The sequence below is a fragment of the Lineus longissimus genome, chromosome 2, assembly GCF_910592395.1.
Source record: "Lineus longissimus chromosome 2, tnLinLong1.2, whole genome shotgun sequence".
NCBI classification, from domain to species: domain Eukaryota; kingdom Metazoa; phylum Nemertea; class Pilidiophora; order Heteronemertea; family Lineidae; genus Lineus; species Lineus longissimus.
The window spans coordinates 26,600,626-26,624,843 of record NC_088309.1 but is presented as its reverse complement, the minus strand read 5'-3'; the positions used below and the strand labels follow the sequence as shown (position 1 = coordinate 26,624,843).

The 24,218-nt window shown below is 40.2% G+C and overlaps 1 protein-coding gene across 5 annotated transcripts in view; it reads left to right on the top strand.

Annotated features, from left to right (window-relative positions):
* The window catches only part of LOC135483285 (protein CEPU-1-like), a 177,372-nt gene that overhangs the window by 134,536 nt on the left and 18,618 nt on the right, over window positions 1-24,218 (top strand). For all 5 annotated transcript variants that reach the window (XM_064764033.1, XM_064764032.1, XM_064764030.1 and 2 more), the window contains exons 2-3: window positions 11,865-11,971; window positions 13,603-13,807. In XM_064764033.1, the coding sequence (XP_064620103.1) occupies window positions 11,865-11,971; window positions 13,603-13,807 (312 nt within the window). The remainder of the gene's footprint in view (window positions 1-11,864; window positions 11,972-13,602; window positions 13,808-24,218) is intronic.

Sequence of the window (24,218 nt, the reverse complement as noted above, 5' to 3'; positions counted from 1 at the left end):
GAAAGATCGCTATATGACATTGTCTTGGTGGCTGCCGTAGCGAAAATGGAGGAGGTTGTTGTTGTGGTGGTGGTGGTGGTGGTGGGGATCATCTTGTTACGTTTTTGACACTAACGAGATATTCAAGTTATGTCACCAGTCACCAATTATGTTACCAGTCTTTATCAGATGCAGATCTCTTAAGTGTTTCACCTTTCAGATCAATGACTGATCACTCGCCTCGGACCAGCGTAAGGTGACAAGCCCGTTGTGAAATTGAATTTAAATTGGCTAATGATAATCCATTACTTTTATCAAGACAACACTATCACGGCTCTTTATTTTCTGCAATGGAATCTGACAGTTTCAATTTTCATATGATCAGATAAGGCAAAATGAAATGGCACGCTAAACGAAAGTTTAATCACTGTGAAACTTTAAGGGGATACTGTTACAATATTTAGGGTAAACAATTAACCATGCTACTTTATACTTAGACCCGGCATACAGTGGGATGCGTCGTTCCAGATGCCTTAGGTTGTGTCTAATATTATAAGGTTATATAAAGTAAAATCGAAAAAGCCGAAGGCGTACATTTTTTGGAGAGTTCAATCCATTCTTTTCTCTACTACATTATAACTAACAGCAAATAGATCATTGTCTCTTACATTCATGGGGGTTGTATATGTTAACGGGAAGCATTTGAAAGCATTGCTTTGACTTGCAAGAAAGGGGATGCTCACACACTGGTCAATACCTGAGTCATACTTTCATCCTTCATCCGAACGTCTTGCAACATTCGCTAAGTCGTTTTATTCTTCAATCAAGTCATATTATGTTGCACGAAGGATGCCTGGTCAGATAGATCATGCCATACAGATAGAGTGTCAATCTGACCATTGTGTCAGGGTGACTTATCTGGTAAAAGGTTTTGCTGAAACCATGCAGTATCGGGTTGTTCAATACAGCGATCGTCAAACCCGCTGAAAAAGGATCTGCACGGTGAAATCAGAGGTCGTCATTTCCGTGATATGCAAACCATAGAATTATGGTATGGAACTGACCTTTTTGCAGTTGGCATGACTAATAATGTTTCTGGGGCGAAATATTATTTCCGCAGTGATTCTACTTCAATGGTCAGGTGGATACACGAGCTTGATGCTGGATGACGAGAGGTCACTCGCGCAACCAATGATCAACCAATTTTCTCTTCGAATTCATAAGTGAATTCGAAGTGGAAAACAACTGTTCAAAAAGGTTGTCATCCACACAATCAAGAAATAAATTACACAGCCTTTAATATGTCTCCAAGCTAAAACTGTGTGTCCTAGCCTTGTATTCAAGGCAGCTGCTGGTGGAAGACGGGAAGTTGATCTGCACTTCCTTTCCCAATAAGCCAAGCCACTAGCTGGTGCATATGGTATCCCAGTTAGGTTATTTAGCAGTGACTTTTTACTAATTGACGGATTAAACATACGGACGACGGTCACCTGCCTCCATCGCAAACTGATATATCAAATCTTAGATTCGAAGACAGACAAGCCAAATGGATCGACTGGCATAGATCAACTGAAATCGGCAATATACTCAAAATAAAAGCAACTGATTCTTTCAATCAATATCTTCTTTTAAATACTGCTGAAATAGGGAGCATGAAAATTTAATCAATGTCGAAATTGCCGTATTGACGTATCGATCGAGTTTTCTGATTCAGGGGATTTTCCAAGGAACAAACTGAGCAACTAAAAAATCTATCAAAAAGGACTAGCGTTTTATACTCTAGTACGGTGCAAATGTGTCAACCTATCACAAATGTGTCATCCTAAGATGATGTTTGACAGAAATATGCATCTCTGTAACACAAAATAACAGGGCAGGCATACAGAAAGTATCAAATTTCGCTCCATCTTCCTCAATGCCGCGTTTTTGATTAAACCTTTTACGCGATACTCAAATGTAATTAATGTCGGATTAAAACAAAAACATCGAGTGGGATGCGTGATCACCCTGCAAACGAGCGAAAAAGCCTTGAAGGTTTTGAAATAAGCAGGAAATAATACATAAAAATGACACTTATATTCACTGAGGAATTAAGGAGCTCTCACGAGAACTGCGCGAGCTCGACTGCATTTTTTATAAACAAATGGTGTTTATTTCTGAAATCGCTATTTTCTCCTTGGAAATAAACCATGGATCTCGATTGCGCATTTTGCGACGACGTCTAAATAATTTACCGGGGAATTCAATCGATTTTTGTTCATGTTCATGCTCGATCTACAAGAGCACATCATGTCATTGCCTGGGCAAACATTAAAAACCTTGACTGCTGAAGGAAAAAGTCTCTTAAATGGGTAGTTCTCTGCATGGAAGGATTAATCTATCAGTTACCTGAAAGGCACTTCAGCTTAAGTAAAATGGCTTTTAAGGAAAATACACTTACAAGCTGAAAGCGCCGACCGGTTTTTAATGAAAATTACCTTAACTCGATTCAAAGAAACAAATCTAATGGATCAACCAATAGAGAAAATATGTTTTGGAAAAAGATATTTCAACTACACTTTCAGTCTTTCGATTACTCTCAAATCATGATAATAACTTCATGGACATCATACTAAGCAGATGATGAAGTTCTTCGATCTGCTGACGCTTTCATTGAGACTGCATATTGCATGTACGACTAATTACCATAGACGGATAGAGATGAGCTGCATGACACAATTTGTTTCAACGTGATGCAACGAACGCAGAAGATCCTACTAAAGTCATTCGACATTTGAATCTTTGACCGAAACTGGATAATCAAAATTTCAAATCAATACTTGTTTGACAGGCGATGTTGGCAACGCCCATATCAGAACGATCTCTCAGTAAATTATATGAAAAGGTATTCTTCATAATTTCCTCACTGCACCTCTTACACGTACAGTTTATTTCATTCTACCAAAGATTGGAACAGGTTTATCCAATTTACATGCTTGTCATTTTACCAACTTTGCTGCAAATGATTGACCGACACTTGACCGATACTTATGACTTTAAAACAATCTAGTATGTAGTATATTACATAATTTGACATGCAATTTCGGCAACACCCATATCACGAGCTCTTGAACAATCTTCTTGCTTATAATAACACGTTATATGATATGTCACCTGTTCCCTTCTACCAAAGACTGGCACACCTATTATTAAAGACAACCAGACAATAATAACAGGGTCAGCCTTCACTGCTCATCATAATCCGTCTGATATAAATACTATCGAAGTGTGCACACCAGTCTTGAACATGTTGAACGCATTAATTAAAATCCGAAATCCGAATGAAACGATTTTTTGTTTGTTTCATGTATCTTGTGACTGTGTCAGCTGATTACATCATGAATCTATTCGCGATAGCACAACAATGCAAAATATCGGCTCGCACTTGACACTTGTGGAGTAAAAATAGAGTATTGAGATCGCGCAAGTTCTGTAACTTGGGGCTGGTCATTAGCTTGAATTCAAAAGAATATTGTCGGCAAATAACTTCGGCAAATAAATCGCTTCCGAACTTTTTAAAGCCATTTGAGGTTAAGGTAGTTCTTATCCTTATCAACTCTCTGAATGCCCTAGCGCGCATGAAACGACAACCAAAAGCATCCCTTTGTTCGGTCGGTGGGAAAATCGAAGAAATCCATCAATTCCAGCAGGAATAATCAAACGCCGCCAGATGATCGCTGATACCGCTCTCTTCAAGTACTAGACTCCGGTCACTTGACAACACTGTTCTCTATTGATCCGTGAAAATCGCATTTGACATTTAGACTAATCTTGCTTTTCTGATGGACAGAATGTTATCGAGGCTATCCTCCAAGTGTTCACTTGGTATTCAGTTGAGAAATGAACACCCATTCAACAGACGATGAAAGTTTCCGCCCGATGGCATCAGAATCGAGTCAATTATATCTAGTGCGTAGCTGGTCTGACATGTGTTGCTTGCTGCAGCTGATGAATAGGAGAGTTATTTAGATATATGGGTACGACTGTGATTGGTCAATAGAGACTGGTTAGCATCATGTTGGTACATCCGCACAGATAGGTGTAAAAGCAGCGAATGTCCCCCATTCAAAAGGTGCCACCCCTTTTTGTTGGTGCATGGCTTGGACTCAAAGTGCTCAGCTCGAGACCTTCCGTGTACCATATAATTTTAACACCGTTATTCCCAACCTGGGGTTTCTTCATACCGTTTAAGGTACCATCCAGTCAATATCAGAAGGTAACGGTCTATCATCTAATATTGGCCACTGGCCCTTACTAACGACACATTATGTACCATCTAGCCCTCGTAGCATGTGGCCAAATGACATTTTTCCCCCGAGTACCATGGTCCCCGCCCTCATTAGGCGGCAATTATGTCTGTAGTACTCTGACCCAGGGATGTAGAGGTTCTGTCTGCATCATTATAGACCAAGGCTGAGCTAGAACAATACTCTACAGCCAAGATTAGCTGATATTGGACATGAATTGGCAATACTGTAACCGACGAGTGGTTTCTGGTTGCAAATGGCTCGAAGGAATGACCTTTACTAATAAGACGCTTGGCCATGGCCCTGCTTTTCTTCGCTATCATTTACAATTTGGCGGGAATGAGCTCCGCGACCAGCTGCGATCATTGGTCATCAATACTGCTTTGTACTGAATACAATTTACCAGAAAAGACCTTGAGAACGAAACTTGAACTAAGCGCCATATGCCAAGAGCGCTTGTCTCTTCTTCATTGGTTGAAATATAAGTTGTAAATTCTATCAAAAAACGATGCGGATTATACATGTACATGTAATACATGAAGTTCATCATGCAGGAATTAGTTAAGCTTAAGCAGACCAATTTTCAGTCACGACTCATAGCTTGTAAGGCTGTGCAATGAGTAGTGTTAGTGGTGTTCAGGAGATAAGTTTGGAAGTGAAGCCCCTACACCGTAGTACACCATTTGTTGCAGTCTGTGGTATCCTCGGAGCGGACACCGCCACAACACTTCTGAGTTATCACAAGATAGAATCTTCATCCTCCTCGGACATCACAGATACATCAGATAATCCCAGATAACACCTTGGTGGCTAACTGGAGCCATCCGATCAATATTTGGGTTAACTCTGGAGGATTTAGACCTCATCACTTTTATCAATATTGTGGTCGGCTCAACATATGCATACTAAATTCAACCCTATCTACTCCCCTAGGGTAGACATGTTTACAAGTAATTAACCTCAGTCGAATTGAAGACCTGTCTGTTTACCCACTCGGGTTGCTGGTTATTCAGGCCTCATATCAAAGTCGTTATCTAATTGCATACTGACTCCCGTCATTGGTGAGGTAAAGTCCAAGAGTGACCTGCAGCAAGATGATTTTGTCACTATCCAATGAGACTCTATTTCAAAGCAAACGCAAACGGTGCTGTCAGAATGTTGCCAACCAGGCCATAGAAGTCCAATCATACAAATTTGGCCCCTCAACGCAATTCTCATAACATAAGCAGCAAGTCTTCATCATCGACGAATCGACGATTTATCCTTTCATAATCTTAGTGATTGCTGCTCTCAGTCAGTCACCAGCTCTAACATGTTCCTTGCGTGCCTCCAAGAGCCATTCTTCAATTGGCATTGGATCACGGTTATAACCTTACCACCATCTCAGACACAATTTTCTGAAGGGTCGTTCACACTACTGTACATTACTGATTTATACATAACAGCACTTGTCAAGGAACCTGAGAGCTATAGATCTAATAGGAGGTAGTCAGACCAGCCAAAGGTATTTCAAGCATTCTTAGCATGTCTTGAGATGCATTGTGTCATGTATATGGTGCCGTAAGACCGCCAACTAAACAAAGATACTGTAGTCAGGATCGACGTCATATTAGATCCTGGCACTAAAAGCGCTACGTCCACGACTACTGACCACTGGTAACAATAAAACTATCGTGTTGCGATCTTCAGTAGAACAGCAGCCTGGATGCTCGGCTGTATTAGTGCTAATCCTGAACGCTTAAGATCAGTCAAGTCACAAAAACTCGATTCGTTCAATCTAGCTGCAGACTATGAAGTTGCGTTATTGTTATGGTCACGTTTTTGTCCTGACAGGCACTTGCAGAGTTGTGCCATTACAAAAACTGGCCGATCTATACACAGTGAATCATTAAGTTTGCCTGAAGTGCCTTTTGGGCTAGCTACCTGACCTGTCCTAAGAGGTCAACCCCACATCTCGATCAATCGAAGAAGTGACCCTTTCCAATCATGTTCCAGTCTTATCAAGCCTTGTCGTAAAAGGGCAGTGAAGAATTGGTCCAATGCAGGAGCGACTGCTTGAGCACGTATTACAGGTATGATAATGGCGAGCAAGTGGTTGTTAGTGCTATTGATCCCCGACACACACACGATCAATGCTAATTGTTCAATAGTGGATCAGTTACAGTCACAAGGAACCGAGTCCAGCTGAGAGTCCGTTCTGGAGTTGTTGGTACCAACCGCAGCGAATGTGAGGTGCATCATCATATGTGCACAATTTCGTTTGGTATGTGAGATGTAACTATTCCATGAACAAGAAAACAGACCTACTGCCAACGGAGTCAGCCGTCTGCAATACTGTACATGGACGGATCATAGTTTAATTGAGTCTGTCAATTCGCCGCGATTGCGGTACCGTATATATACCATAAATCATAGAATGATGGTAAAACGATAATCCGGACTCGGGCACAGCATCTGATATTTCATTTTTATCTCCCTATAAGATGACAAATTGCGACGAGACTTGTCGGGAGGAAAAGAGCACTGATTCCGCCTCATTATGCAGCAGTGATAAGGTACAAACATGGGAACGCCAACTAGGCAAAGCTCTTCTCCGGGCGAGGACTTGAGAGGTGATGTGATCTAGCAGACAAGCAATGCTACACCTTTCCATAATGCGATGTGACGCTCACAATCGTAGTGTCCTTCGTTAACAGTCAGCAAGCAGCTAGTCTTTTCTATCACCAAATGTGCGGCTAATTGCATCATGACGATGAAGCATTTATAGATGGGGCGTAGGCATAAATAATTCACCGACAGGAAGAGAGTCGTTCTGTGGACATCAGCTGACTGATAGTAGGAGTCACATGACTGAGATGGATATAGGACCGGAGCTTTAGTTGCTCAATGGATTATATTGCGGCGAGTTAATTTCTAGCTTGACTCAATTTTATTGCATTCTAGACAATACGTGGTATCAAACAAAACACCTCGACGACAACTTGTAAATGCTTCAAGCTTTACATGTAACATTTGTATCCAATGTGTCGCCACACAGATTATCCAACAACCCTTACCAGCCTCTTGGAGTTCTGCGGTTTATTCAATAGGCTGACAACAAACTCATCAGCAGTTTGGGTTTGCTAGAGTTCCCCAGGAGACAGCTTGAGTTGGGAGTGAGGCAAGGCGATGTGGCATACATGACAAACGCCACAAATCTATCGCACGGAATTTCCCGGGAGTAATCACAACCGATGATGGACTTAATGTCCGTAGGTGCGCTGGCTTTGGCAGAGTTGATGAATTTCGAGTAACCTTTCTGTTCATGCTGTGGGAGTCCCAGCTCGTCATGTAGTATACCGTAGATATTTCTGAATACTTGTAGTTTGTAACTGTGTGGGACGCAATACATGTAATATCGTTGAAATAACTCCACACGAATATACGCCAGCATGGCCGGAAACGCTTAGGTATGATATTATCGTCAACAGAAATGAAACTTTGACGCTGCTTTCTCTAAAAAAAAAACCATATTTCAGACTGATTAGTCTCAAAACCAACCATCCATATGGGAAAGTTTCTGTCCGTACGGGCGTACAATCGAATGGGCGTAGCGCAGTCATCTTTGTTACTTCAATATAGACATGGTGCAACTAAGACGCACATCACACAACTCTTTTAGACAATAACTTAATCCATAAAACACCAAAATACAAAAACACCTTGTTTCCCAGAGGATATGACACACAGCCTGTAATTCATCAGAACATGCATCAGTAACCGTGTTGGATTTTTTTCTCTAGTTATCTGATATAACCGCCTGCTTCACAATAGCCAGATGGCCTGGGCGGATTGACGAAAAAAAATTATGTCTCCAATAAGGGTATGCATAGCGCATGCAGATTATAATATTATCAGCACGCACACTACGAACATTCTCGGACAAAATTGGTGATGTATATATCTTGAGGTTAGAGTAATTTATTTCTAAGCCATACAAATGTATTTCATTTAGATCCACGTCCACAGCGGCTGGTATTCTTATCCAGCCTATGTAACACCGGGTTTCGTGTTTTTTTGGTGCCAAATAAATTATCACTAACTTTTTTCCTTTAATTTCGATCTATCTATATCACAACCAATGCAGATGAGTGATTAGCTATAACTTGATTTTGAAATATTATTCCGCTTATCAGAATGACGTTGTTAAAGTCAACTGAACAATTGAGAAACTCAAAATCATAGAACATTTGGGCCCTGGAACCTAAAGAATATGGACCAATGCTTATAAAGTCGTTTGTAGTTTGCCTTTGTCATATTTAGGTACATTCACAGCTCGATTCACGACACCTTTTTATCGTATATCTGATTTATGCCCCATCCCCAGTACATGCTGATACCATATTGATATTAACATGCACATCAAAGTCAAGTCTAACCAGTCATCCAACCAGTCAATGAAATATATGATTTCAATGAAAGGTCAATCCATCACACTTTTTATATGATATTGTCAAAACGTCAAAATGGCTTAAAAGATGTTGGTCAACCATACATAATGGATCATGGTGGCCTTTTAGCACGCAAAAGGCGATTTCTTCCGAAGAAAGCAAATCTGTCTCACTTGATTCTACGTATGCTTTCAGTCATGATTGACCCCGTGGTATGTCATCAGTCTTCCAAATTCTCCATTCACACTAGACTGATTGTCATTTGGCCTGCTGTGAGCCAATATTACACATTTGGATCCCTTGCAGGGCTCACGCTCATTGAATTACATTTTTCTTCCATCAATTAGACGCTGTGTTTTCGTGCACTCTGTGTTTTGTTACTAGTATATGCGGATAACAGGTCTTTGGGTTGCAAAAGACATTTACAAAGACACCAAAATGTCATTACTGTCGCAACTTGTCAATATGATTTTCAAAGGATGTCTTCCAGTTTTCACCAAATAATGTTCAGATACATATAGTGGAAAAGAAGGCGAAGTTCGTTTTTGTTGTTGTTTTTTTTCAATATAACGAAATGATATGCTTTGACGATAGAGGCACATTTTCCTCTAATACACTAACCACAAGATATTCAGATGAACCTAACCGAAAGAAATATCAGACAACAAATTGTTTATACACATGACTGGTAATAACCGTGAGGGATTTGTTGACACTTTCCCCACAGAAAATTATTGAAGAAAAGAACCGTCGTCTCAAGTTGGTGGAATCGCTTGGGCATTGGACCACTATAAACTTATAATAACGACCTGCCTTTGATCACGGCGTCAGAGTAACAAGTTATGGCAGGTACATTCTGATACGAAAATGGTGATCACTGGAGCATGGTCACAAAATTATTTGGATTCTCTTCTGTGGACAGTTGATTACTCCACTACTTTGAAATAGGGTGGAGTTCAGACAGATATAATAACCTTGCCCATCAAACGTTTCTGGAGATCATTTGACCATTACACTGGCTTTTTGCAAGAGTAACAGTGGCCCTACAAACAAAACCGCTGTTTTATATGGACACTACCATCATTAAGGAACGAGACATAACGGTCTATACGACGACAAAGAACTTACTACTTAATGGAAAAGCACATAATTTTTAGTAACGATGTCAGTATGTATGAGAGTGTAATCCACAACCAAGTGATTTATTGGGCAAAGGCTAGAGTTCTACAATAATTATTCTAAGCGCTTCTCCGTGCTTCTGACTTCTAATTAATTGGATATATTGGCTCAAGAATTTTTTTCATCATGTGCTCTGGGAAATCAGCATGGGTTTCGGTACATCACAGTGTCCACCGTCATTTGATTTGCCGGCTTGACATAGGCTACATGTTAGCACATTTTTCTAGGAGACATTTCAGGTTTGCACTGCAGGCACTAGTCGTGCAAGGCAGGAATGTCTTGTAATCAATATTGATGAGAGATCGTACAGATATACGAATTGAGCTTGTAGACAGAAAGGACTGGTTGATTGATATGTTCTTGGTTTGTGAGGGTAATGTTCAACTGTGGAAGAGCAACACCTGATTTATTGATATAATACAGATGTACGCGGGCATTTCATCACCATTCTTCCTGAACTTTGTACTAATTTTGAAAATATCAAAATTGAATAAGATGTTTCAACATGCTACAGAACCTTGTCATGAATATCAATTTGGGTGATGTTAATCTTTCTCAACTATGATGCCAGAAATAGTCTCTATCAGGGAATCGCAGGTATCACTTTCCCAACTGTAGAAAATTGTTTCACTGATAACAAACATAACCGATACAAATTTCTTTCTTCTGTTTACGAAAATAACTGTGAAATGAGCGTGAGACTTCTCCAGTAACGTAGATTACCATCATCAATCAATTCTTAACGCATATTGTGATACTGAAAGAGCATGAAATGTGGTCACCTGTACTATTTTTGCCTTGAGGCAGTCATCTATATTGTTTATGATGGTAATTATGCGGTGTAAGAGGATAGGCCTCAACGTTAGAAGGGTGTGGCGCATCCACTATTTTATTTGTGTCCGCATAAAGAAATGTCCAATATTGCCTCTATACCTTCACAGTAGCAGTACTACGCTAAAATTACATTCGGCGTGATACATTTCCTTAAGATGTTCATCACTTTGACATCCTGCTTGGTTTTGTCATATTTACGCAGCCCAATACCTCAATTTCTTAAAGAACTATACAATAATGTTTGCCGTATGTTTGTTTGTCTGCCGCCCATACCCGATGAACCAGGAAAATATATATTTTGTACTGCTCGTACTGCTCGTAGCTTGCCTTATGATTATGTAATACTGCCGAGTGCCTTCAGCATTTGTTTCTTTCTCTAATAAACTGACGCAGCAAAGGTGATATGTTATCAGTTTTTCTAACATCGCAAAGATCACGTCTAATCAAATGGATCCATTTCTATAATATCATACCCGGTTCGCTCAGTTTTTGTTGCGAAATCTGTGTAACGATTGTCTTCAGCCCAAAGTGAGAGTTCGCATCTTTTTACCGTGCCGGAATTCATACACGATCTTAAAAACTATCACGCATCAGTTTACGCATTTCTGATGAAATGATTATCGATAAAAAATCCGATATGAATTTCGCGATAAGGTTTTCATTCAGTATTAGTATTGTGAAGATTTTACTTTAATGGCATGCTTCAAAAACCATAATATCAAAGCTTTTTTTAACTAATGCATATTTAGTTTCGAAATATGCATTGTTGTTAGGTGATTAAAGCCTACAACATTCTGTAACCCATGACAACGCACATGCAGATATTCATTTTGACATCGCGGCAAGTCTAAGAATTGTGTGATGGGAAACAGGTCGTTTTTAGGCATTACTGCCATATCTTTATCCATATACGTTAGTACCAGTCTTCATTAACTTTCTATCTCTTCCGTTTATGTAGCCTTCGGTGGGGACAAAAAGAACTACAAGACAACCGAGGTTCCAAAAATAGAAGGACATTTTATTCAAATTACATTGGTTCTGTGATGCGATGTATGCTAAACTCATTTTCCACTTGCATCAAAAGACATGTAAAGATATATCTAAGGCCCAGTTCTCTTTTCTCTCCTTTAATCATTTTGCCTAATTGTCTTTTCAGTGGAGCCCTTGGAGCCAACGTTTGATGTTCCGATAGTGAATATATCTGTAGTCGCCTCACAAACAGCCCTTCTTCCCTGCTCCATAGACCACTTGGGCAACTATGTGGTAAGTACTGCTGTTATTTTGGTCCTTTGATCAACACGACCTTTTCTACCGACCACACTTTTGATCCCCGCAAAAGAACGTTCACTGCCCTCACCAAGACATCTGCAAATGTAGAAGGTGTCCCAAAAGCCAGATTGACACAAACATTAGCCTAAGTAGGCAATGCCATTGAAAATGGTGTGGTTCGGTTATCCGGAATGCTCCACCCAACTCATACAACTCATATAACCATCCTACCACTGAATAAGAACCTGATCCGAATCAGAAACGACCATTGTGTACAACAGTCTCCTGTATTCCGTTGGTCCTAGCGTATCACACTTAGTGTTATTTTGGTATTGGTCTGTTCCGAACACTGCAAGCCTGGACATCTTAAGAGCGTTAGTAGCATTAAGAGACACCGATCACGTATCGATGGCGCAATGATCTCATACTGGCCACTACATTAGCACTACTGGTCGTCCAATGAATGGTCATTAGCGCACGCCACAAGTGATATCACCATTAGATATGCTCATCTGGCACCATACAAAACATCATACATTCTGATATGAATACCCTAGACATCTACATGACGTCCCAAAACACAAGACACCACCGTCGCAGTTCAAAGGGGTGCCACTGAAAGAGATTACAGGCCTACCACCATAGGACTGCACTCCTGGTACCGTTGGAGTGCTTTTATGCAGTGATGTGTGTGATAACCAACATTCCATTTGCATTTGTAAGAAGGTGACATTTGAGATAAAGAACAAGGATAAGAAGGCCAAGTATTTCCTGTGATGTTCTGCATCAATTGAAAGAACAAACAATAATCTCCCCAGGCTTCTACTTTACCCTTACTCATAGCATTATATTCGGCGTCTAATACCAGCTATGGCATTGGAATATGAAAATATTCTCCACTGCTTCTTTAATCTATCCCTGCACAGGTTATTCGTCATTCTGCACATCCCTTTCTTTCCAAAAGACGTCTATCAGAGAGGAGATGGACAACACACAAGAAAATTCTCCAAGACAAGCTATGAAACAATCCACGCTAGCCTGCCAAGCAGCATCATAAAATGTCTGACCGTCACCGATTCTTTTATGACGTTATTTAATAGTTTAACAAGACTAACGAAGATGGAAAATGGGGTGGATTTTGGGTGGGGCTGGAACTAAAATTCCAGTTGTATATAGTAGTGACTGGTATAGCATGTTAGTCAAGGATGCCCCGTATCACCTCACACCAACCACGTCTCCCATAGATCTCGTTTTTTCCCGCCATTATCATTTTAAAACAAACAAAGATGGAAAATGGGGTGGATTTCGGGCGAAATCCGAAAAAAAATTTCAGGAAATATCTCGATCGAGGGACTTATTATCTTGAGCGATTTAGATAAATAACTCGGGCGATCGAGATAACATCCCGGGTGATCGAGTTATTTATCTCGAGCGATCAAGATGATAAGTCCATCGACCAAGATATTTCCTGAAAAAATCTTTTTCATGTTGAAAAAAAAATCATGTGATGTCCTTTCCCAGAAAATCATTTATTGCAGGTATTACCTCTCCGAACTGTTTACTTGTCCCCCTTGCAGATTAAGAACCTAATCTCAGTAAAAGCATACTTTTGTAATATTCCGCAGGTTATATGGACAGACAAAAGCATGCAGACACTGGCAATGGGTGAAAAGCGTATTGTAGAAGACCAAAGAATCAGTGTTTTTAGACCATTCCTAAAGGAATGGAATCTGCAAATAAGAGATATCACATATGAGGACAGAGGAGAATACAGGTGTACCATTAATACATCCCCAGTAAAGAGCAAAATTGTGATTCTCAGGGTAAAAGGTAGGTCGAAGTTATCCTCTTCAGATTTCTTCCATATCTCATAATCAGCATTTTAGACTGACTTTCCGCTGGGAAAAAAGGAAAAAGCTTCTCTTCTAAATACACCGGTAAGACAAAAGAACCCCGCGTTTTCATTTGACTAATATGATGTCACAATGGTAAATCGAAGCTGACCGTTACAAAATTATCTATTATCAATACTGAACTGAAAAGATCTGCATCAGCGACATCCTACGCAGTCATGGAAAACAAGGCAAATTGTATCAGTTAATGATGTTATGAGCACTATTGGTGCATTCTTCTGCGTCGAATTGTACACAGAATCATGTACGAAGCACATCATGCTTAGTTTCGCATATATTGTCCCCTAAGTTAGATACTATGTTTCGGCTCATTATCTTGTTGTTGTAATCATGACAAAGGCTGGGCTGAGACCTACTCATCTCATGGCATTATCACCAACACAAAGTAGTGACTACCATAGAATGGAACGACCAGATTCAGACACAAATACACAACACAAAATGACGAACTGAACCACCATTGGTAACAGACGATAACGGCCGCATTGGGAGCACACGATGTCCTATCAGTTCAGGCTCGGACTCCCAAGTGTATCAAGGAAGTGAAATTCTCCATAAATAGACGATTATTTGGGTTCCTTTGGGATAGGGCAAACGATTGATCATGAATACCGTGATTGTAAAAGTGTTGCAGACAAGGCTAGTCTGGTGATGCAGCTATCTATAAATCATTTAATTTTTAGAATTTCGTATGATATAGTGAAGTCCGTCTTATAAACTCAAGCTTTTGTTCTTAGTCCTATAACAAACCGGCTCATTTCCTCAACCGTCCCTTAGCTCGATATGGTAGTGACGGGCTGTCTGTACTTTCCAATAAAAGCATAACATTTTGACCTGCCTGTGGTGTGGCTATCAAAATTTATGAGTTATGTCAAGTGTGAACATTGCCAATCCATTGCCATTTCCTAATAGAGCTGTTAGTTTTAATGCGCAGGTATATTGACTCTGCTATCGTTTTTGGCAATGCAAACAGACTAAAAAGTGATGGGGGTAATCAAGATAGTCATTTAGGGTTGCTGGAACTGCCAAAACTTTTCTAATCAGTGATACGCGATATTAGTGTGTAGTGCTCTTGTGTACTTGTGTACTTGGACGACGGTGGTAAACGCACGTGACAAACACCACTGATTCTCTTGCGATGGCATTTCATCATTTGACTGGTGCGTGTAGTTTGCTAGTGAAAGCAATCGTGGCCTCCAAAGGCGCTAGCCTGGCTAATCAGCAATCTCAGGACTTACTCTTTGCCAAGAACAGCAGTACCTGCTGCGGACGACAATGGCCGTATATTGATCATTGACACCAAAGCTTTGCAACTAATCAAAGAGAGGCTGCGAAGCATAGAAGCAGAGACGCAGCAAGGTGTAGCCATACTTATAGAGGTCAACGCTTTTTACAAACGTCTGACTCAAAGTCTCCAGGTATGCGACACCAGAAATGAGATTAGACAGTGAACAAGTGACATTAATGACGAGAACCGAGATAAATCGGGAAGTAATTGCACGCCTTTGGTGGCGATTTGAACCTGACCGGCGTCAGGCGAGGTTGATCAGAAATTGTGGCGCAATCTTGTCATTAAGGGAATACCTGCGCTTTACGGTGTATCGCACAAATATCGCGTTTGGCATCAGTTCTTGTACAGTTGGTTGTTCTCGAGTGTTGAGGGAAAATTTTATAGTTTTAGATTAGAACCCCTAAAGTGAACGTATCATCTGATTTTGACCGGTAAGTGTTTCCTTTCAATCGGGCAGTTCTTGTCAGCGCCAATCTTTCAATTTCATCAGGTCCAGCGAGAACGGTTTGGGCTTTCTTGATATTTTCAATAGTGCACTTTTAAATATGTCTAATTACAAGACGATCTCAAGATCAAGCCTGAGAGACAGCATTTGCTCTAAGGAATCGGAAAAAAATTTCAGAAATCCACCAAATAGTTGTGGGAACAAGTAAAGATGTATTGTGTGTACTGAAGATTCCCCTGCCAACAAGCAAAGCCCGAGAGTTTGTTGCTTAACATTCTTTTGCTGGCAACACTAACAACCATTGAGGTCCATTAGTGACTAAAATACGCCATTGATTCTTTATAAGGACATAACAGATTCACTGTTAGATGACTCATTTCCCAGTGCATTTCGGGCTGGATTTATTAGAACGTCTTCTCAAAGGAATAGCAGACAACACGATTTGACACACACCACCAGTATGGTGTGTACATATCTATGGCGAGAACTGAAACGGACAGGTTTCAAACCACCCTGAGACAGGTGCAACCCTCTCATTGAAAACACTTAGGGGAAATGGTTACACAGATGCTTCCTTGGCCATCCCCAATATTGATCCTGAGCAACGTTAAGGATATGAAGATGTTTGGCACATTTAAGGTTGCAGTCAATTTTGGAAGCCTAGGTATTACCACCACATAATAACTGGTAAAGAAAATGTACAAATAACATTGGGCAGTTATTGCTAGTTATGCTACGAACAGTAACAGGCTAAATATATCATTGCTGTTTCACCTGTCTGTTGCATCAGCATTGGAAGATAGGAAAACGGTTGTGATGGCTAAGCATGAAATGATGGCAGTGGTTATTTTTTTGAGCTAGCATAACAACGACGCAAAGTGGGCTATTGCGATGCACTGCGACTAACATTGAAATCGACAGGATATCGTGTTTGCCTAAGGGTGCCAGACAACCAAATTGTCCTCATCTCTCCTATGCTAGAACTAGATAACGACTTGTCTGATCTGACCTCGACCCAACCCTGAGGGTGGTCATATCTTGAGCTAGTATACACTAGGGACATTTCGGTAGCGTGCCTTCATCAGTCAATGGACATCGATCGCCAAATGGTGTGCACGACAGGGCGTGAATTGACCAGTTATGTGTAGAAAAGATGCTGACGCTAGTCATGAACTTCATCTTGCAGCAGTTGTGAGCAACTTAATCAATATACTCTTCTATTTGTACAATCCGTATCGTTTTGCAAGGTTATTTTACCCAACCCAACCTCCAGTCTAGTGGACTTGTCAAAGGAAGATTTGCAGAATCCCGAAATGCGGCATTACCTGTTAAATTGAATGGTGCTCTTTTTTAGTTTGCGTATATTTTTCCTTGAACTAGTTATCAAATCGTTTTTTCAACGTCCCTTTAACATACCCATGATGCTTGGTTGTGGCCAGTGCTACTGTGCGCTAAATTACATTCGCAATGGACCGGGGCTAATGGCCATCTATGTGCTGGCCTGTAATGCCAAGTCAATACCAATACCCGGGCGCTAATCAGGATAGCGTTAGATGGTTCGGCGAAAACGCCCAGTGTAAGCAACTGTTCCGAATGTATCGACAGGAAGTCAAGTCACGAACGAATGTAACACTATGTTTTCCAAACGTCTGAATGCTAATCAACCGGAATGGGTATTTTAAAAATCTACACTGCCGGAAAAATTGATTCTGATGAATATCCTTAGGGGATGTATAATGCAGTTGTGGAAAGCTTGGTGGACTTGCTGAGTATAGTGCGTTGAAATCTAGAGACGTATACTCACATTTGTGTTAATATCTGCACTCTTGAGGGTCGTCTAATGACATTAATGCATTTCGTTGTGAATACTGGATGTACCAGCGAGCCTAGATTGTGACAAGTGGTTTACATTGAGACACTTGAGACCAATTTGGAGGAAATCTACTTCAATAGATGCTTGAGAACATGAAAGCAGGGTAGTCAGACTCAATTTATTTACCCAGAGATGTTTTAGGGAGATTTCCTTCGAAATTAAAACCATTAGCAGATGAGATAGATTTGTATGTGTGTATCCCTTACAAAAATGACTTGTTCCAAACTTGATTGTATCATCACTTATATATTGATAGCGCACGAAGCATACGTTTAGTTGACGAATATGTTTGAGGCAGTCCAATTTCCCGTCCCATTTCAACTGAGTATTTAACAGAGTGCGGCTCATGCAGGGTAAAAATCGTGATGATGACACGCCGCAAACGTTGCTTCCTTGTAAAGCTCTTTTTAGGGAAGGAAAAAAAGCTCACAATAATGAAAAAGGCATTAGATTAAAGACATGTGCGCAATGATGCATCACATCAGTGTCAGTGTCTCAGGAAACAGTCTTTGTGATCATCTTCAATTCATTATTGAAATTGTGAAGGAAAGCGTCCGTTATTATAGGGTTAATGAAAAGGCTCATCTTTAATACATCAGTTGAGAAATGGCCAGCGTTTTTGCTCCAGGGTAAATCAGCATATCTAGTTATTCATATTAAATTATAGATAGCATATAACGCACTGTGTTGGAATTAGTGTTACAGGTATCTTCGTCCTTTGATGCCACTCACATGACCATGCTATTATCGATGGCATTGTTGATACATAAGTTTCCTTTCCCGACAACAGGTCAGAAGTGCTAAAGTAGGCCCGATCTGTCCTCGATATTATGCAAATCGACCTTTTAGATATGAACAGAGGTACTTGTGAGCTGACATTACCTTAATTAATTATCATAGTTACGAAGTTATAATAAATGAATGAAATTCTTTTACGAAATTCCTCAGCAGCACCAGTTTTCTATTCTAGAAATCATTACTAAATGATTCCACACCTGCTTGTTGCTGGCTATGCTTCTCCTCCGGCGATTAAATTCTCCTGTAGCCAATTCAATTGGAATGAAGAATGAGCCCCTGTCACTATATAATGTAAAGCATAATAGCTCTGGCTTCAGGGAAGATATACCCAATTACGGTAATGGATATTCCACCAAATCAAAATGCCTTAAACCTCTGCAGAAGACAATTCTACACATATTGAAATAAACCAGAGTCAGCATGCTAGGAATTAGAGCCACGGCTTTCTCGATCGCTGTGGACCTATCCATCTTGTGTTTTGATCGCCCTGAGACACTTGTCTTCATCTTGAAGCGATCAGGAAATAGATCTGATAGTTGCGGTGCCATTGCTGAAGCTTAGCTAATTACTAGTACTGAAGCCGCCGTGGAGAGGTAGGTTTTGGTAGGTTACTGGCAGGCAAAATCAAGTAAGGAAAAGGAATTACTCTTTCAATTGTCTTCATATGTTTTTAAGCTTGATTTCTTTACCTCACGGTCACTTAGCCCACAAATGTTTGCAAAGAAGAACAGAACAAATGATGCAAACCGCATGCTAAGCGGGCTTTTGAAATGCTGGAAAGGATGTTTAAATACGATTTGGCTTCTTGTCGTGAATTGCCTTGACATTAAACTCCTGCAGTATGCAAGCAATTGGTGCATTAATAAAATGACTACCACAGAGTGTCAAGACATTTGAATCCCTGATGTTAGGTCTCCATCGAGAAGAGTCCTCAACTTCGCAGAGACCAGCCATTTTTATATGCAAGCCATGTAAACTTCTTTCTTTCAAACTTCTTCACGTTTTGTCAATGAAATAATTCATCTGGTCCAATGTGCAATGGATCAAGCATCTTTCGATGTAATTATTTGATCCGTCAGAATTTCCCCATTCTAATCCCAAAGCTCCATTCCACCACTATGAATGGAGTCCAATATGACTTATGTGCCAACGCTCCATCCGATTGAAAGACGGGCGTCAAAAAGCATTAATGCTTAAAATTAGCTGGCATTAAACAAGTGGGAATTTGATGATTGAACACATAAAATGACCATGTTTCATGTTTTGCATGTTGATACTTCACTTTTGTAATGATTTCAATGCTTCGCAAATGTGCATGTTTACCCCTAATTTATCATCTTGACAACTCTACATTGGATGAAAAGAAGTTTTAGAAGATTCTCCACTCGTTGGGTTATGGTTACGCTACTAATGTGTTACCGCATATATGCTAGCTACAACTAGCGACAATGCCAAGGCTGCGGGAAGGAAGCAACGTCTCCCAGAAGGTGTGATCAACCTTTTGTGGAAATGTTCTACTCCTTCTAAGGAAAACGTTCTCAACAACGAACTTAAGAATAATATGCAACGTTTCGATGGATTTTTCTTCTTTTAAATGACAATTACAAATGTTAGTAAGGGGAAAAGCAGACAGAATAAATGTGCCGATCCAAATGGTTAACCATTAAACCCTATGGCCACAATAAGTCATTTAACTTTATGCTCGATTACTGACTAACAGTTAATTCACCAAAGAAAGTGTTTGTTCAGGATCGCCTTTCCCAAAGGACGTAATCAAGCTACATTGAAGTTGAGATTTCACCGATATGAACACGATGTTGACACATAGCGCTCTCAGTGTTTACCCGTTCTGACTGAATGAAGCAGCGTAATTGGTTTTAGAATGAGTATGTTAATTACAAACTATTGATTCCTTGCTCAGACATGCACGGGTCAGAGTACATGTTAGGTTGACTTAGGTACTCATGACAAAAGTCAGTTTCAAATAACTGTCCGAAATTATACAAATATGGGGGGGGGGGGGGTGTGCTATAAATGCACACGGGTCATGACTGTCGTTTCCATGGGACTGCAGTTTCATTTTCGCCACGACAATAATGATGATAAAAAGCCATCCGGCCAAGATCATATGAAATTCAGCAGATGCCTCGTCAATTTGTAACGATTAAACAGCTGTCTAAGATACTTCCAGTTGAACTACTCCGTCTCCCCCTGCTTCCAGAACAAACGAAAACCAATGTATTCAGCCACAAAGCTATTCAACCATGCTAAAACTTTCGTCTGAGAATGGTTTATACAGCCTACGAATGCTTTTTCAGCTTTCCGCTTCGACTGCTATACATCAAATGCTAACTGCTTGGTTCCTCTGAAAATCTATACGAACGATTCAGTTTCCCAAACCTTTGAATTTCACTTAATTTCATCAATTTTTTTATAATAACTGAGGTGAACAGCTTAGAAAATAGATACAATAGCGTATGCTTGACACCGAGTCTTAAAACTCGTCTCTTCAGCTCCAGGTATGATTCATTGAACTTGGAACGAATTTTCAATGTTTGTTTTTGGACCATCAACGGCCGACAACTTGCCGCCACAGGACTGGTGGACTCCGGTGTGGTAAAATACAATCAGCATTTTCAAGAATCTGAAAGACGAGATTGGGATTACTATGTTTCCTACAATTGACATACTTAGGGCCAGTGTAAGCTTTCTGTAGTAGTCAGCTCCGAAGATTTACGACACATGGAGAAATAGCAGTACGGTACCGTATATTTGATTGGGTTATAAATCAAATATAAATTAAATTAGTTTCCCCTCACATTCTATACAACAATTGCATTACGATGCAAATAAATCAAACTTTCACCACCGCCACAAGCCATTTCCCCCTGCTCCCTTTCTTAAATGATAAATCGTCAAAGCCAGCGCCTCTTGGCATATTGTTGTAAATCAGAGCACATGGTCGCAGACAATTCAGTCAAGGAACCAGGTAGGAAATAACGGAGTAACCAGCATGGGATAATAAAATAAAATTTAATTTCCGCCTGGCATTTTAACACACGAATAGTCATATGATAGATTACATCTAGCATCTGGGTCGATGAACTAAAGGATATCTGGATGGAATTGTATATCCGTGGGACCATATTCATTTCACTGTTCATGGTGTGAGGCTTATGGAAGAGCGGGAACCACAGTGACTGTCTATTTAACTTTTAGACGTAATTTAACATCTATCGTGAAATATGGCGCTGACTGGTTCAAGGTTACATCTGCTTTCTTGACATAGCTTGTACTAAATCTTTAGCTTCTTATTCCTACCCCCGAGGTAAATATAAAGCATTACCAGTTAACACGCCAGTACCCTGATACTCTGATACTCTTATACTCTGGAAATCTTTGACACACAAGTTTCTTACTAACTTTCCAGCTGACCTGGTGTTGAATCTCACTAAGTCACAGCGATCACAACAGAAAGCGTGATCACTCACGGTTGTCCATCTCCTGTTTCTTTGATCCACATGATATCTTACCAATTTGTTAAGACAGCGAGAGCATGTCAGCCAACCTGTTGTTTGTCCACTGACATTTAGTTACAGGGGAAGTGATGATCGTACTGTTACAAACAGATATGTCTGATCTTTGGAGCCAAGGTGTAGTGCTACGGTTTGGGCGTGGTATTGTGTACGTCAAGGGCTAAAAAGTCGCCAGAGCATTCTTTTCCTGGTTATCTATGCAGGTGTCGTGCCCATGATCTCTAGCTTTAAGCAACGGTCAATTGGTAATTGCTCCAAATATAACGGATCGACCAAAGCAAGGCGTGAGGTCATAGTGATATCAGCACGAATCTAAGATATTGTTCTAAAGTCGGGAATATGCTTCTCCCAGGTTAAATGTGCCTACGACAAACGTGGTCCATGTATATAACCAACAAAACACTGAATGGGGGATAAGGCTTTCTCTACTTCAGGACTGTAAGAATGTTCAGACGCGTACTGGGTTTTGCAAATGTCCCCATGACCCATGTCACTCCAGTTCTCATTTATTCCGGTGTGCCTCATTATAAGCATCACGCTGTGTGACTGATATCTTGCATTGTATATGTCTGCCAGTCAGATAGGAAGCCAAGTGGCAGAATGTCATATCCGCTTCTGTGACTGACATGACACGCATCCTGGAGTAAGACTGGAGTAAGATATTTAGCCTGTCGTATCAACATGTTCAATACATATAGGATTTGAAGGAATGTCTTCCAATATAAAAGCTCTAATTGATCAGAAAGAGGTTCATGATTCCGATTCCGCCAGGAAAGAACGGAAAAGGGATGATAATACCAGGCAGGTAGCTAGCTGTTTTCTTGGAGGGGCGGGGGGGGGGGGGGCTTCGTGGAGGAAAGCAAAACAGTTATTTTGCCTCTACTGATTTTTAAAAGGCACCATCGAGTATGTTTATCTCTGGTATTTTACACTCAGTCATGTGTGGTCCTAACAGGTTACTGCTAATATGCTTACTGCATATTCCTCGGGACGAATAAGGAACTTATCCCCTCTGCATTTGTCACATATCCGCCCAAATCCAGGTGACTGTCAAATGCAGCCAATATCCATATCGAAACACCGGCCGTGCTGTCACCCTGAGTTGGAGAGGATTTGTGGTGCAATTTATCAGGATAGCTACATTAATGTACAATCAATTCTGTCTTTGTCTTGTCTCAATATTTTCCTTATCGTTAGGAGCACTTTGCCAATTTCGATGGCATTCACAATAATCAGGGTAAATCCACTTGAAATATAGTACATTGCTGTCAGGTCGTATTAATGGCTTTATTGTTGAATGCAATTGACAGGAAAACTGTACGTATTAGACCGGCTCATGCTATTAGTCCGATATGATGAGAACAGCTGTTGATCGAACTACCCTAGCATTCTTGATTTGACAACAAGGACCTACAGCGAGCTATTAGGATTCTTTAGAAGGGCTCCAAGATAAAATTGTTGTGACAATAAGGACCACTGTCATCAAAACGAGGTAGACGTATTTTCCGTTACAATCATTAACACCGTATGACCTAAGCTTTTGAATATGCATTAATCGTCGTCCACAGCTTCTCTATGGCATCTTCACTTATCTTTAAAAGAATGTCTTTCACACTCTCAAACTATACTACCAGTATATCAAGAACGATAACATTCTGAAGTGTACATCCAAGCGTTCATCCTTCTAAGATAATAAAGTTAAAAGCCGACGACATTATGCTAAGCCAACAAACATTATTTTAGTTCATTCCATTTTGCCCACGGGAACCACAAGCTTACTGATATCACACACAGTCCTTAAGGTTAAAAGTATTCAAGTGAACTACTCCTGAATTTCAAAATGTCACAACATAAATGATACGCGTTAATCATATTTCTAAAGGTTTATCCCAAGTGACAACAAACGGCGAAATGAATCAAAGGAAAAGCTTAAACTCCGCAAAAAACCCCTCTTTTTTACTGATGAAATGTTCAAAATGATGTGTTTTGATATGCATGTTATATCCTCTTGATTTATATTATTAAACGTGATGATATATAAATATTGCATCCCTCTTCAATTTCTACTACGGTTGCTTAACCAAAAGGAGGACAACGGCGCACTTTACTATTATGCGCCGCAATGTCTGATTGTAGCTTCGTTTCTTTTAGACCTGGAATGTCGTTGTGAAATGATATCAACGTTGACATTTTTTATTGTCATGCCAATAATTTTTTATAGCAAGGAAGGACAAAAGTCGTTGGTTGCGGAACTTACCACACACGACAATGGCCGTTCACCGCAAGTAACACATGTTACAAGTAGCTCGCGAGGTGATGGATGTCTTTATTGATTTCAACGAAGGAAATTCTATTGCAAATATTCTGTAAAGATTACGGCTCTAA